Source organism: Citrus sinensis, chromosome 8 (genome assembly GCF_022201045.2).
Source record: "Citrus sinensis cultivar Valencia sweet orange chromosome 8, DVS_A1.0, whole genome shotgun sequence".
Classification (NCBI taxonomy): domain Eukaryota; kingdom Viridiplantae; phylum Streptophyta; class Magnoliopsida; order Sapindales; family Rutaceae; genus Citrus; species Citrus sinensis.
Genome location: NC_068563.1, coordinates 3,252,143 through 3,268,700, shown reverse-complemented (window position 1 = coordinate 3,268,700; position 16,558 = coordinate 3,252,143). Strand labels below are relative to the sequence as shown.

The 16,558-nt window shown below is 32.5% G+C and overlaps 2 protein-coding genes across 17 annotated transcripts in view; both read left to right on the top strand.

The window, feature by feature from the left end:
• LOC102609686 (presequence protease 2, chloroplastic/mitochondrial) overlaps window positions 1-3,690 on the top strand; it is a 101,564-nt gene extending 97,874 nt beyond the window's left edge. For all 16 annotated transcript variants that reach the window (XM_052431992.1, XM_052431984.1, XM_052431985.1 and 13 more), the window contains 8 exons: window positions 224-413; window positions 1,050-1,133; window positions 1,219-1,316; window positions 1,558-1,822; window positions 1,907-2,069; window positions 2,150-2,330; window positions 2,754-2,825; window positions 3,099-3,690. In XM_052431992.1, the coding sequence (XP_052287952.1) occupies window positions 224-413; window positions 1,050-1,133; window positions 1,219-1,316; window positions 1,558-1,822; window positions 1,907-2,069; window positions 2,150-2,330; window positions 2,754-2,825; window positions 3,099-3,240 (1,195 nt within the window). In that variant the 3' untranslated portion in view covers window positions 3,241-3,690. The remainder of the gene's footprint in view (window positions 1-223; window positions 414-1,049; window positions 1,134-1,218; window positions 1,317-1,557; window positions 1,823-1,906; window positions 2,070-2,149; window positions 2,331-2,753; window positions 2,826-3,098) is intronic.
• A 10,221-nt stretch (window positions 3,691-13,911) lies between these two features.
• LOC102610003 (cyclin-dependent kinase inhibitor 7) lies at window positions 13,912-15,378 on the top strand. Its single transcript, XM_006487020.4, has 4 exons — window positions 13,912-14,245; window positions 14,469-14,515; window positions 14,648-14,845; window positions 14,990-15,378. The coding sequence occupies exons 1-4, from the start codon at window positions 13,967-13,969 to the stop codon at window positions 15,066-15,068; spliced, it is 603 nt and encodes a 200-aa protein (XP_006487083.2). The 5' UTR covers window positions 13,912-13,966; the 3' UTR covers window positions 15,069-15,378.
• The last annotated feature ends 1,180 nt before the right edge of the window (window positions 15,379-16,558 follow it).

The following is a 16,558-nucleotide window of genomic DNA, read 5'->3' as shown; positions in this document are numbered from 1 at the left end:
ACTGATATCCTGGTACTTCTGTTTCCTGTCCAAAACTTTCTGCTTTATCATCTCATTGAAAAGAAGAGAAAAACCTATATTCAAATCTTATAACTTGCTAAAGTGGCAAAGTTCTGTTGTGTTTATGAATTATGTGGTTATATCAAATATTTACTTCTCTTTATGTGTATCTTACCAAGTTGATGGACCTAACACCTTTTGACTTCTACAATAAACTTCACAGTCAGTCATTGAAGGAGATGGGTACCAAAGACTTGAGTTTTGTGCAACTTGATCAGTTGATTGGAAGAAAGACTGGAGGAATTTCAGTTTATCCATTCACATCTTCCATACATGGCAAAGAGGATCCTTGCTGTTGCATGGTTGTTCGAGGCAAGGCCATGGCAGGGCAAGCTGAAGATCTTTTTAACCTGGTAATACTTTTGGCAGAATTTGCTAATGAATCTATTATGTTTCTATTTAACTTTTTGTGTTTTATGTCCCCATTCCATGGGACATTATGGTGACTCTTAAGAATTGCTTTCAAAATTCCTCATCATGTAGACATCAGAGATACTTTTTCTGTTTTATCACTTGGTTCTTTCCGCATATAATCAGGAAAAGTCAGCACACACTTTTTAAAAGTTTTTGGATCACTTTTAATGATGCTTTTAGTCATGTTATTTCTTCACTATTCTTAGATATTTGCTTTGTTTGTCATTAAACTGGCATGTGCTTGTGTCTTGCACCTTGAAAAGGATATAGTTTGTCTGTCGGGAAATGATTCAAAGGAGTCATTTTAGTTAAGAAGCATGAAAATATCTCTCTTCTATGAGACCTGTGTTATTACGCTGTATAAATTATTGATATTGTTTCTATTCTCTCTTCCTCTCTGTACCCCTCTCTACCTCTGTTGCTTTTAGTGTAAACTAGGAAAAGTTTTTCCTCTCTCAGTATAGTGATTTTGTGATAGAAGCTAATTTTTTTAATGTTATACCATTGACCCTGTTATTTTGTTATGATTTCGTCACTGACTGATTGATCCATTCATGCATGATATATAAATGTAGTTTAACTGTGTTCTTCAAGAAGTCCAGCTAACGGACCAGCAGCGATTCAAGCAGTTTGTTTCCCAAAGCAAAGCAAGAATGGAGGTAGGTTTTGTAATAATTACATTTACTAGTATGTAAAATCAGGAATCCATCTTTATTGAATCTCAGAGTTCATGTTTGTTTTCAGAATCGATTAAGAGGCAGTGGGCATGGAATTGCAGCAGCAAGAATGGATGCAAAATTAAATACAGCTGGGTGGATTTCAGAACAAATGGGTGGTGTCAGGTTGGAATAATTGGATGGCACTAAATGCTTTTTTTTCCCCTCTCTGTGGACTGTATCTTATCAACAAAATGAGAAACATTGTCTTGAATTGATATTTGCAATAATGAACTACAATTTTGCTTTTGGTTTGTTAGAGGTCTCATTGTGTATCTAGATCCATTTCTAGAACAAGCCATTTTGACATTATTATTCTTGCCTAATTGATTTGGCTGATATAAGTTGTATTTCTGTGTGCGTATAGCTACTTAGAATTCCTACAAGCTCTCGAAGAAAAGGTTGATCAAGACTGGGCTGGGATTTCATCATCTCTTGAGGAGATTCGCAGATCCTTTCTTTCAAGGGAAGGTTGCCTGATAAATATTACCGCTGATGGGAAAAATCTCAAAAATTCAGAAAGATTTGTTGGCAAATTTCTTGATATGCTTCCTACCAACTCTCCTGTTGAAAGAGTTAAGTGGAAAGCTCATCTTCCTTCAGCAAATGAAGCTATTGTGATACCCACACAGGTACAAGTTTATTTTTAAATTTGAAAAATAAAATAATTATGCCCATTTTCCAAAGAGCTGCATATTAACTTTCTCCTATTGCAGGTAAATTATGTTGGAAAAGCGGCTAACATATTTGAGACTGGTTACAAACTCAACGGGAGTGCCTATGTTATATCAAAACACATTAGCAATGTATGGTTGTGGGACCGTGTCCGTGTCAGTGGTGGGGCTTATGGAGGTTTCTGCGACTTTGATTCTCATTCAGGTGTGTTGTAATGCTATTTATTTTGGCACCCAGCTCTAGTTGTAATATTTTGAATCTAAACTCTTGATGTGTTTATGTAGGAGTATTCTCATTTTTATCTTATCGGGACCCCAACTTGTTAAAAACACTCGACATATATGACGGAACCGTGGATTTCTTGCGGGAGTTGGAAATGGATGATGATACATTAACTAAAGCAATTATTGGGACCATTGGAGATGTAGATGCATACCAGCTGCCTGATGCCAAAGGTTATAGTAGGTATGTGGGCGGCTGGTTTTGTTCTTCTTCATGGAATTGTCTGCTTTCTTTCTTTTTATGGTTATTCTCTTCCTTATTGTTTCCGTTATCAGGACAAAATTTGGCCCTTATTTTACCTTAAATCATTTGAATATTTATGTCGTAGACCTTTGACATGAGTGTCATTCTAAACTTTTGGGAAGAATTGCTAGAAAGGAGAAACCTCACAAATTTTCTTTCTTTATTTTTTTCCCAGTATTTCAAGTGTTCACTCTGAATTTTATTTGACTTATGAGTCAATAAGTTCACAACCTGATGGTGGCACAGTTAGTTATAAGCCTTGGGGTTGGCTTCTGAATGTATCTTATGATTACTTTTGTTGCCTTTTTGTGTTTTACTGATATTATCAAATATAATACTCACCTTTTCTTTTTCTGTTTTCAGTTTGCTACGCCATTTATTAGGAATCACAGAAGAAGAAAGACAAAGGAGGCGAGAAGAGATCTTATCTACAAGGTAAAGAAAAAACTTGCTATTATTTTACATCTTAGATATTGAAGTTGTAAAAGCATCGGAAAGGTACAGAAGTGCTTACATAATGCAGAGTTATTAGGTCTTCTATAAATAAAAGTCTGATGTCAGGATCTTTTAAGTGCAATTCAACGTTACATAAGGCTGAATTGACCATTTGTTTGTCTGTGGCTCATTGACAAAAAATCTAATCTCTGGTTGAATGGATTGCATCAACCTTTTTCGAAATATATGTAATTTTTCTTTCTTTCACCTCAGTTTGAAGGACTTCAAGGAATTTGCTGATGTATTGGAGGCCATAAAAGATAGAGGAGTTGCAGTTGCGGTGGCGTCTCCTGATGATGTTGATGCTGCAAACAAAGAGCGTGCCAATTTGTTTGAAGTGAAGAAAGCCCTCTAAGACCCTGGAAGGTTTTGGAAGACTGGAAAATTGCTCTGATGGCAAGTGATGCTCTTACCCCAATATTTTCCCATCGGGTACGAAATGCTTGAAGCATTTCCAAATTTTTCACAGCAATCAGTAGAAAAATAATGGGAAAGAGGAAACAAGTGTTTACAGCATGAGATATATGCTCCATTTCAGTGGTGTTAAAAGGAGTTTAATATATTAACCCTTGAAAGTCTGCTTTTAAACCTTTTTCGGTTTTACATTTTGATAACTGATTGATCTGCATAGCATAATGGGTATAGAGTATGAATGACTATTCTGAAATGCATTATAGTTTATTCTTTTAAGAGGTGGGAACATGAATGACATTAAAATTGAATTATGTTTTATGGGCAGCTTGATCATGAAATTGTACAATTTAATTTTGAATATTTGATATATTTAAAGGATGCGCTTATCATATGGGCTAGTTTGTCATACGTTCGTAAATCTGAAATATTTTGAATTTCACATTTTTTTCAAAAAAGTTACTTGTTTGCTTTTTATATTTTATGTGTGGTTTTTAGACATTTGTATTTAAGTAGAAAAGGTGAATTTTTTTTTTTACTTCTATTTGAATGAACCAAATGAAAAATAAATATTATATTCTAAAATTATCTAAATTAAATATACTTATTTCTTATACTATAAAATGCAATCATTTTATTTGTTTTGATTTATAAGGATACAAAAGTCAAGTAACCATGTTTAAAATGTTTTTTTATTCTTTTTTATGGAGGAGTTATTTGAATTCACCAATTTACTCTTTACAATCTAACCCTATTTTTAGTTAAGAATTTAATTATGTAATTTTGGAAAAAATTTACTTAATTAACCATTTTCTTTTCTTGCTCTTCTCAATGTCGCAAATTCTCATCAGTCATTTAGATATGTTCTTTTAACTACAAATAATATCACTAAGAGGAACAAAATCTACCATTTAAAAAAAAATATCAACAAACTTTTATCAACCATGAAAGTTAATGCATACAGAAATTAATTCTTATTAAACACAAAATCAAGTAACCATGAAAGCATGAAATAAAAACCAGAGTCGGCAAATTAAGGGCTTGGGTCGGGCTTTTTCAAGCCTAGACCCAAGCCCATAAGAGTAGAAGTGCAAGGGTTGGGCCCATTGAGAGTTTGGGCTGGGTTTAAGCTGGGCTTGGACTTTTACTTATTTTTTTAATTTTTTAAAATTATCGTAAACTTGAAATGAGTTAATAATAATAATTAAGTTATTATAATCAACAATGAATTAAAGAAATAAATATTTTAAAATAAAATAATAAATAAATAAAATGAATCGAATAAAAATTTAGAGATGTAATTTTTTAGTACTTAATTCTTTAATTCAACCACTCTCTTAATTAATTAACACTTAAAAGAGAGTTTAGAATTATAATTTTAAATTTTTTGATTCATTATTAATACATAAATTAGGGATTTAAGCTTTATTTTTTATTTTTAATTTTTAATTTATAATTTTTTTAAAAAAAAATAGAAGGCTTGGACTTGGCTTAGACTTTTTTTCCTAACTCATTGTCCAGACCCTCGCGTCGGAGGTCCAAGCCAAAGCCCATGGGAAGGGGTGGGCTGGCCTGAACTTTTTTGTCATCCCTAATAAAGATCATGATATATTAAGAAAAACAAAAAAAAATCAAAAGAAAATGAAATTAAGCATTTAATTTGCATAATATGAAAGTGAAGAGAGAACACGCAATTGTACGGTAGAGAGAGAAAGAGAATAGAAAAAGGTAATTTTGAAATTTTAAAAATTTAAATCTTTAATAATGAATTGATTTTTTAAAAAAGGGTATGGAGAAAAATTTAACAGGTTCAAATAGCTTAACTCTTTTTTAATTTATAAAAATAAAAACGATGCCACTTGTATTTAGATATTAAAAACAGAAAAATAAAAATATTATGCAAAAAAAATTACTTGCATTTAATTTGTCACAAATCAAATATATTTAGCATATTTTGATTATATATTTTGAGGTTCTTTATATTAAATTAATTTATGTATTTAAAAATAATTTTACGTTTAAGTCTTTTAACAAATAAGAAAATTTTATTATCTTGCTTTTGCAATGCAAATGAGGAGAAGAGACTAGTGTAAATTACGACAAATGTTAAAATTTATCAAAACTTGAATTAATGTACGACAATGATATGAACACTAAAGTTTATAAGAAGAAATCAAATGAAATAGAAAAATTAGATGACAAATGAGGTTAATTCGAGAAAACCCAAACCTCCAAATAAGTATTGGTTATTCGAGAAATCAATAAACTCTCAATTACAACTTTTATGTTGCCAAAATAATAAACTCATGATACTTTTTGTTGAATAAAATCAAGCTTTATATAATAAAAGTTTATTTAGGATTACAACCTAAAAATTAGTAACGCTAAGCATGTTCTCACATAATGCTCCCCTAATTACATGTAATTCCACAAAATAAGTGCAACTACTTTTGACTAGTTCAAAATTAACTAATACCATAAAATTAAATAAATAAAATAGATAATTTTAATTATTTTAATAGTTTGTATAAAAAATCTTAAAATTTATCAAAATTTTAATTAATGTAATTCTATTTATTAACCTATTGTAAAAAAAAAAAAATTGTTTAAAGGAAGATATAAGATTTCATTAAACAAATAACAACAGTACAATAATTTGCAGTATATCATCAGTACATATTATAGGGATCAAGATGCAAAAGTCTTTTACAGAAACCAATTGGATTAACTCATAGAATATTCCTGCTGAAGAATAAGAAGAGACAATTGTACCCAGAAAGTAAACACTTTCATTCACAGTACACGGATGGTTCGATTGTCAATCGGGAATTCTTGGCTCTTTTGACATAATCTCCATCAATATTGTCGAGCTTTCTGACTGGTACCAAAATAGATTTACTGTATAACTTGATCCCACACAGCAAGCTTTCTCACAGCTAAAGGAAGCAGAAACTGAAGTAGATCTTCCATCCTCACACTGGAAGGTGGAGGAAGCTAAAACAAGACGACCATCTTCAATACATATAGATGAGGAGGCTGCAAAAAAAAAAACGAAAAAAAAAAAGAAAAGAAAAGAAAAGAAAGGCCATTGGAGAGGGAGAAAAGGAACTCCCTCGCCAATGATTTGGTAAGAAAAAGATGAAAAGTTGTTGGAGGAAAGTTTTGTGAAAAGATCCAGTTAAACAAATTATTATGCATTTCTTGAAACCACAAAATATTTAATTAGTTGTTAAGATTAAATTTATTATTTAACAACGGTGTGAAAATTAAAGTTCGGCACATCTTTTTCCTATATTGGCAGAATTAATTAGACCTATCAAAAATTCTTTTAGAAATGAACTCCAAAGCTAACTTCAATTTTCAACGATGACGAAGTGTTTTTACATATTCAAGTAACGCCTAGATTCATAGTTTGCTGATAAAATGAAATATGTAAAAATATTTCAGTCCAAAACTTTAAAGTACGGAAAAATGCAAAAAATCTTTAAAACCATACGGTTTTAAAGGTTTAAAATTGTAAGCCGTAAAAGCTGTGCGGTTTTAAAGTTTTTTTGGATTTTTCCGCACTTTAAAATTCCTGATAAAAAAACTACTAATGAAATATGTTGCCTAAATATATATAAACGGTTTTTAAACTTTCGCATTGTTTTGGTCGTGAATTATGAAATGAGTAAATATTATTTGTTTCACAAGTAACATTTTATTTTTCACAAAGTATTAACCTGTATATTGCTAATGGCTCATCAAGGGGAATTGGGCATTAGAAATTTAAAATAGTAGATAATAGATATATTTAATTTATTTTTTAGTCGGGTTCGGGGCCTTGACAAAGGAACTGGATCCTCTTTTGATCTGAGCACTACTAAATTTTTAAGAATTTTTTGCCACGTGTCTTTTAGTGATAGTGTATGAGTAAAATTTAACTTTTTTTTTTTATTTTTTTTTTATATATTAACAACCAATCAGTAATTGAGTTATTTACTCAGGACATGATCAGATAATGAGATAATCATGATCCCTTGACAAAATCCCCTAATCGAAAAGTTTGGGCCCATCCTAAAATGAACCAGAATTTATTTTTCAAGTTTTCCGAGGGTCTATACCTACGCCAAATTAATTGCACGCCCGCGGATACTGCTGTCATCCCTACTAATGGGGCATCATCTCGTTTCCAATAATGAATCCTGACTTCCAACAAAATATTTCCAAATACTTTTTGTTATATGAAAAATAAATTGCATCAATGGAGGTTTTCAATTCAAGCAAGATGAAAACTTGGCAGCCAACTGTTGGTTGTTTTATAATTTTTAAATAACATTGACATTAAATTATCAGTTTTTCTCTAGTGTCTCATTTAAGTTACTGAAATAAAATAAAAAGTAAAAGTGGGAATAATGATTTAACAAAAAAACTATGATATTGTAGTAATTTCATATCGTCACAAACAACAATATATCTCATCTGAATTGTTGCTAAATCTCATTCTAAATTAAAGTGTGATAATCTCATTCTGAAAATATGATCAATTATGAATGCACCGCAGCGCACGTAGATGAGGGCAGTATGAATGCACGAAGGACACAGTCTGATGCTCATAACACTAAACAATTTATTTATATATTTTTGGCTTCGCTGCAATGTTTTGATTAGTTAATAATTTTAGTGTAACAAAATATACATGGCAAGTAAGATTTAAGTCTTTTTCCGATCAACTAAATATATTAGGCCCTATTTAGTATTGAAGTTAAACAGTTGTAACTTCTCTAAAGTATTTGGTAAACGCTAGTTGTTATAACTTGAAAATTAAGTTAATTTGATCTATTGTTTGTACGATGAAAAACCTATAATATTATTATTATTTTTGTTAAAATTATGATTTAAAAAATTTATATTTACTACATACTATTAACTTTTATTTCATAATTATAATTTTTTTTTAACCATATAACTTAAAAATTACAGCATGTTAATACCAAACAATCCTTAATATATATTTAAGCTTTCATCTACTCTCGTTAGACCCACACATTGTATTATCAAACACTAGTGAAGCTGTAAGCAGCGTATGTCAGAATCTCAAATTCAGTTGATTGATCGTTGCTTGCCTTAGCGTTAAATTTTTCTATTTTTCAAAAAAAAAAAAATGAAATGACTACGACAACTACTGGCATGCATGGCCCATGCATGTTGTGATCAGCTTATAGCTTCTGGTCCTTACTCTAAGTAGTTAGGAGCCGACCTCATAATTTAAACCTTAATTAGCAATTTCTACCCAAAAAGATTGCTAAAAGAATAGTCGGCAATCAATTTTTCTTAGGCTCTATTGCATTAATATCTTTTTTCTAGGTGTTTGTTAAGGATAATATATAGTGGAAGGAAAGCATGAAGAAAATGCTGGATAATATTTTGAATAAAAGAGATCGAAGATAATATATATATATATATATATATATATATATATATATATATGTAGCCCGAGATTTTAAAGTATGGAAAAGTTCGAGAAAACATATAAAATGTGAAGTTTATGGGGTTTAAGTTTTAAGCCTCCTAAACCCTATGAATTTAAAGATTTTCTGAATTTTTCCGTATTTTAAAATTCCGGACTAGATAGATATTCAACCCAAAAGACTAACATATTGGGTGGAGGAATCCATCTTACTTATAAACCTAAGTAACTCCCCTTTACAAGCCAATTTGAGACACAATTCAACAATCTTCTCCTTAGATGAAACCACCGTCCATTCCTTTCGTGTGACACATCTAAAGTTTTTCACTATCACATTCTGGTTACTAAGGTTTAGCTTTGATACCACTTGTTAGGAGACTAGGTTTAGGAATTTTAGACGTTCAATCCAAAAGACTAACTTATTGGGTGAAAGAACTTATGCTACTTATAAACCTTAATAACACTCCCTTTTACTACCCAATGTAAGACACAACTTAATAGGTATCATAGGCAAAGTAGCAGCACCAATTTCTCTGCCATATCCATCTTCATTCTCTTGTGATGCTAGTGGCAGTATATGATGCTATTGCCACCGGCTCAAAAGGGAAAAAAAAAATTGAGTTTTTTTTTTTTTGAAAGGTAAAAGTTGAGTTAAAGAAAATATGTTCTGTATGTTCTGTTTGTTTGATCAGAAAATAAAGAGAAAATTTATTGACTCAGAGAGAAAATTGAAAACTGAATTCATTTATCTTTTCATCAGAATGAATTGACATTACAATGCTATATGTATAGCTGTGTGTAGAATATTCCTTGAAGCAATAAACTCGTGCGCACACATCCAGCTACAAGCAACAAACTTTTGGAGGGAAACTAACAAACCCTCAACAGCCGATCAACTTGCATAACGACCTTCCAACGTGGCAGCTTAGTGACGAGTCATCACTTATTCGTAACAAGGCGAAATTGTATAGTTTAAATACTGCGATAATATATAACATAATTAATTAGCCAAAGTATTGATGTTCAATCAATTAAAAGTAAAAAGGTTTTATCCTCAATAATTGGAATTAGCTAGCTTTTGTGTTCACCATATGTGATGATGATTCCGGATATATATTTGAATTGGGTTTGGGTAAATTTTGTTCTATAATCCGCATTAATTGTTTGGTTTATTTATTTGTTAACTGACTTTTTATTTCAGACATCAAACATTTTCAAGCCGAAGTACATTCTCAATCCATGCGACCTAGAAAAAAATCCAGACCCGAACATAAAGATTTTGCAGAAACAATTTTCAGTCCGACAAAAAGGGTGCTGAAATCAAGCCCAAGATATGGAGCTCAACTGCTCAAAGCCATACGATATTCACACTGTTCTTACCAATATTGATAGTTTACCGAAAGACCTCTTCAGAGTCCGTAAAAACCTTGAAACTTCCAATAGTTTTCTGAACTTTGGAGGTGTGTTAAAACGAAGTTGAATCCACAAGTTACCATACCAAGAATTAATAAACTCGACCTAACTTTTCCAGCAAATTTATTCTGAATTCTAATCATCATGGATAAATATTCAATGATACATATGTTTTGCATGTGCATCATATTATAATTTATTATGTTTAAGTACCTCTATACTTATTTTAAAGGAGTACAGATATTTGAACAGTGGAGTGACCCCAATGCAACCAAATTAGTGTTACTGTTGAGTGCACATTAACAATGTAACAGCCAAAACTACGCAATGTTTATTGAGTGCTGCTATTTATCCCGAATTCTGGCTTCAAATTTGTGCCCCGAAAGCCAAAACGTACTGTTTGGTTTGGTAAGGGAAAGTGGAAAGCAAATGAAACCAAATCAAACGGTGCGTTTTGGCTTTCGGGTGCAAATTCGGGCCAGAATTCGGGGTAAATAACTTTTCCCATATTTATTACATAATGATATCATTTCTATCGGCTCAGTGTTGCCGTAATGTCCAAATATCATTTTTCATTTGACAAAAACCAAAAAAGGGCAACAATGTAACTATCTTTGTTTTCTGGTGAACCTAATGTAACCTTTTTTTTTATAATTTAAATTAGTGTATGTATTGATACTTCAACTACCCTCATATTTTAACCATTATAATACTGTCATTGAAGCAGCAGCTAGCATACCTCAAATTTCAGATTATTAGTTCTTACAGCATTTTCCAATACGGCAATACCTACTAAAAACTGAAAACAAAACACAAGCTCTGAAGATATAGTGTCTTTGCCTGCCCTAGACATTCATGAATCACCCAGCATATATAAAAATATATATAGAGAGAGAGGTTTTAACGATTCTGTTTCTCTTCATTTATATGTGAATTGTGAACGTGGTACTAAAATTCACAAGAAAAGTTAGCTCCATACGTTAACAAATCTGTGAAACTCATAAATATGTAATTTCATTACCAATTATGATCAATAACTGTAACAGCGGTTACAACGCTCAATTTCCCCAGTGAGTCGTTCCACAATTATGACTATAGGGCTCATTTATTATTCTACCAACATTCTAAAAAACCCAATCTTTATGTATACATATAGTAACTCTAATATTGGCTTCTTTTTCATGGCTTGTTATACTAAAATTTACTGATATTAAAAAACGGTACTGTTTCTACATTTTATTAGGGGAGAGAAGTGTCCCATTTTTCCCATCTAATATAGATTAAAAACAAAAGGGAACTTGAAAGTGAAAATGAAATGGCTAGGCATATACAGAAAGAAGGGGGACCATGATGTAGGGGCATGACCCTTGTTGTTGCCAACTAACAATAATAGGGTAATAATTTGCGAATCGAGCAACGTGGTCCTTGCTCTTGCAAAAACTACTTAGGACCAACCCTAGTATTTAGTATTTACCTGAATAGACAGCAATCAAAATGTTACCGTAATCAAATTCGCCCGTCACCCTGGCCCTAGTTGGTAAATGTTTTTCGATACTTGCACAAAACATAATGAGACTGCCATTTATTCACCACCGGTGGCCATCATCTAATAAGCAATTGCTTTGTTACTCTTTGTACATAAATGTTTGAACAAAACAAATTAAAGCTAATTATTTCCATTTTACGTTTAGCTAGCTGCTGCTCAACCTCCTGTTATGGTATCATTGTGATATCATGAGTGGAATTTGGAAAGTGGGTATTTCGAAACTGGGAAGTGTATTGATAGACATTTACTGCTTGCAATTGAAACTAATTTAGGCAAGTACTTTCTCTACTGTCTCTAACTTATTTTAGATAGATTACAAGCATGTAAAATTTAATTATTCCAAAAAATGCATCTCAAACGATATGACGTTTATCATATAAAGAGTGGAATAGGCCACTAGACCTAGTTGTCGAATGGTAATCGATGCCTCAATTGCGTTGAGGCTTAATTTTCCTTTTTTTTTTTAATAATTAAAGAAAAAATGAACTAGTCGGATAAAATTTTGAAGCATTGCCACAATGCCTAAAGGATTTGCCCGTATTGGTGCCTCGAACGGATCAGGATTCTCTCCTGATCTGATCATGTTTTGAGCAAATAATTTAATTGCTGATTGGTAGTTAATAAATAAAAAAGTAAAAGAAATTAAATTTTACCCATACATTGTCACTAAAAAACACATGACAAAATATTTTTAAAAGTTCAATAGAGCTCAGATCAGAAAAAAGTCTTATTTCGCCCCGAACGGGCACAAGCTAAAATGACGTCGTTTTAGATTGTGCTTGTTCGGACACCAATTCAAACAAATCCTCTGAACATTACAAATTTTCCTAATTTTAAAAATGACCGTTAGCACTACCATAATAATAAAGAGTTGCGCAGGTGGTTGAATGATTAAATTTTGCAATAAATTAATTAACAAATTAAAATCTTGTGTGATAAAAAAGAGGGAGAAGGAAAGAAGTTAATGAATTTTTTTCATGAAAGCAAAATAAACGCTGTTGTATGAGTTGTTGGTTAACTAAAATGTATCGTTTTCCATATATATGTGTGCGTTTGTGTGTGTGTGTGTAATGTTTGGTTGGCTAGTAATTAAAACTTATTAACTAACTGCTTTTGTTTACTTTCATTTTTGGTAATGAACACACAGATTTAGACCTCGTCATCTGGTCCGTTGATCTGATCCTGCTGAGCACATACACAATCTTATGATGAAAACGATACATAAAAATAAAACGGCGAATACGAGGGGCGCTTGTTGTGGTTCAAATGAAGTCAGTATATACAATAATTATTTCCATTTATGTGGCAACCGTATATGATAATATAAAAATATACACAATAAGTATCCTTGATTTGAATTTTTTTAAAAAAAATGTACACATCTCCCAAGGTAACTAACTCCAACGAATCGTATATACGTACAGCCGGTTATTGTAATTTCACCAACATCAACACTTCAACGGACCCCTACGGTTTGGACATTATGAAGAACCAATTCAACAAACCTAACTCATACGTAGTATTCGTATATATTGTTATACTCTTCATCCTTAATACTAATAATTCTAATTTTCTATTACCGTCTTCCTGTTTCGATACCATTTATTATTGTTTTAAACATTTTAGTCGTTTTCGATGTGTGTTATCTTGTTTCTTAGATTATTATTTCACGAGTATTCATACTTATATAACTATTTAAGAAACACACGTGGCAAGAATTTAAGAAAATGAGATCTATACAACAAAAATACCTAAAAGTTTCTCCAACATCGCATATATAGTATCTTGACTAAAAATATCCAATCAGATAACGCGATCGCATTTCGATCGAATCTATAGATAATGCGATCGCATTTAGATCGATTGCATAAATTACGGGTTGAGTTCACATCTGCAAATAAATTTTCTTTGTTTTTATTCTAATTTTTCGTACTTTCATTAATCATAATCTTGATTTTAAGCCACAATATTGATTTTTTTAACCTTACATTAATATTTTCAAATTACTTGGTTAAGATCCGTAGTCAAAAATTGCACACAAGTAACCACACTGTACGTCACCGTTCGTTAGTGTAGGGACCACGTATACAAGTAACAAATAACAAACACATCCTCCTTAAAAACATATCTCAACCGTCCAGTAAATCAACGGCTCTTACCGTATCTTCATCCCAAAATCCCTCCTTTTAACCCCACTTCCCCCCCACCCCCTCTCTCACGCTAAAACCACAAAGCAGAAGAAAATCAGAGAGACAGAGAGATATGGAAGATTGTACGAAAAGTACGAAGCGAATTGCAGGAAATGTAGTGAAAACGGGAGAAGAAGCAGCGCCAGCAGTAGAAGCAGAAGCTTCAAACGCAAGCTTATCATCAAAGAAAACAAAGTTAACTTCTCAAGAAGTGAAGTTACCTTCGCTCGAAAACGGTGACTCCTTCGTCGTTTCGCCACACAAAACGTCATCGACATCTGATTCCGTCTCCGAGAACCTCTCAACTTCTCGCTCCTCCAGCGATGACGTCATCAAATCTGCAGATCTAAAGGTCAATTTTAAACTTCAAATGTTCAAAATTGCAATCTATTATTATTATTTTTTTCAAACTTTTATGTCATTATTGTTTAACGTATTGCTTCCAAGATATCACGCAAGAAGTTGTTATTTGAAACACTGAAATTTCCGCTGCTCATGCTTTTATTATTTTTTCTGCTTATAGTCATAAATTTCTCGTTTATTGAAGGCTCTTAATTATTTTATAAATGGTGCAGGCCACGAGCTTTGAAACCGAAGTCTCAACGTGCAACAACAAATTCAGGTTTTAAATTGCTTCCATTTATGACCGAAAATGCTAAGCGAATCGTCGTTTTAAGCATCCAGTTCTTCAATTTTCTTTACGTTTCCAAACGGTTTCTTACACTAACCAAACTTTTTCTTTTACGTTTTCAAGCAAGGAAGAAACAAGTCCGCTGAGCGAGATTTGCGGAGACTCGGAGGATCAGACCTCAATGGACAAGCCGTCGAAGACTCCTCCAGAGTCTCACAGGAGGAAGCCGTCATCGGAGGAGGAGAAGATTCCGTCAGCGGCGGAGATCGATGAGTTCTTCACTGCAGCTGAAAAGCGCGAGCAGGAACGTTTCGCTGAGAAGTAAGTCCTCCGTTTGTTAATTTTTACGGCGCGTGCAGGATAAGGAGTGGCGCATACAGTGCGCATTTTAGCAGTCGTATATAATCGAATATCGTAACAAACTTGTGATCTTTCTTTTTTTTTTTTTTATGATTTTATTTTCAGGTACAATTACGATATTGTGAATGATTTGCCGCTTGAAGGCCGCTACCAGTGGGTTCGTTTGAATGAAGCCTCGAAATGATTAAAGAGAGAGAGAAATTAGTTATGATAGAGAAAGAAAGGCTAACCTCACACAAGGTAGAATAGAAAATGTGAAAACTGACAAAAGAAACAAAAAATGGGGGGGTTGTTAATGGTTTAGTTTATTTTGTTAAAGCTGGTTTGTTACATTGTACAGCATTATCTTTTTATTTAATTTTAATTTCTAATTTTATCTTTTTAATGTAAGAGAAATGAAGCTTTCTCTCTCTCTCTCTCTCTGTGTCTGAGTCTATTGACTCTTTGTTTCAGGCTTCAGCACAAAAATACATATCCAAAGAAGCTTCTTATTATTCTGCAGTTGAATGAATGAATTTTGATCTTTCTGAGCAATGTGAGGCATTAATTGAAGATGATGAATTTGGCCTGTTTATATACATATATATATATATATATATTATCATATATATATATAAATGAAAGGTGTCCTTTGTTTGAACTCCTCTTGGCTGGTTGTGACATTATGCCTTGCGTTCTTCTGTTGCTTGTGTTTGATTGAGGCTAAATTTGGAATATTCGCTTGAAATATCAGGATAAGATTCCTTTACAGCAAAATGATTACCAATATGGGGTGCTTCTTGTGTGGACTGTAACCGTGTGGGGACGGCTCCTCACAGAGGCACCAAAACCTGGATAAAAGAAAAAGCAGCACGCATTTGGTGATTTGTTTCTTCAGCAACCGAGCTTGAATTTGCACAAACATTAGACTTTAATGAGCCATTATAGTGCAAGAAAGGTGGGTTTAGTGCAGTTAGCACATGGTAATGAATGTAGCAATTAAAAAGAATTGGTCACCCACATTTGGGTAATGATATTACAACAAAAGCCGACAAGATTTGCTGGTATTTGCTCTTTTAAGTAGAAAAGCAGGACCCTTTTTCACGTTCTAGAGCGCCCATTGTCCTGGATGCGCAAGCCATAAACAAAAAAGTAAAACGTAACACAACTTTGTTACAAAAGTTTGATGCAATGCCTCAAAAAAGAGAAATAAAAAAATTTTTAAATCTGTTATGATTGCGAAGATCATAATTGACAGAGCAGCGCAGCCAGGGATAAGAGAGAGCCAGATCGAGGCGTTAATTGACACGTGTCAGAATCCCAAAAAAGCAGCCTCATTCCATGTGAGTGTACATTTTTTTTTCCAGTGCAAAAAAATTTTAAAATTAATCAAGAGAAAATAAGACTTTTAAAATTTTTTAAAGAAGAAATTGAAAGTGAGGATTTGCTCGTGCCTTGGTGAGTGATGGTCTCCTGAGTTAATTTGCTTTGGATCTGGTGACCAGTTTTGAGAGTGCGACGGGAAATGGGAATCACAGAATGTTGCTTATTAATGAAGAATTATAAAGTGGTTTTGTTCTCTCTTTACGAAACTGATTATGGTTCTTACCAGGAATTATTGCGAGTTTTTTATTTCATCAAGGCTGCTATTAATTTTTTATTTCAGGCTAAAATTTAATTTAATCTTCGGTGATT

What these genes read in the sequence shown, in the direction of transcription:
- LOC102610003 (XM_006487020.4), top strand. Translation starts at nt 13,967, where the DNA reads ATGGAAGATTGTACGAAAAGTACGAAGCGAATTGCAGGAAATGTAGTG. An exon ending in TCAAATCTGCAGATCTAAAG is followed by an intron (nt 14,246 to 14,468) that starts GTCAATTTTAAA and finishes TAAATGGTGCAG; the next exon opens with GCCACGAGCTTTGAAACCGA. An exon ending in CAGGAACGTTTCGCTGAGAA is followed by an intron (nt 14,846 to 14,989) that starts GTAAGTCCTCCG and finishes TTTTATTTTCAG; the next exon opens with GTACAATTACGATATTGTGA.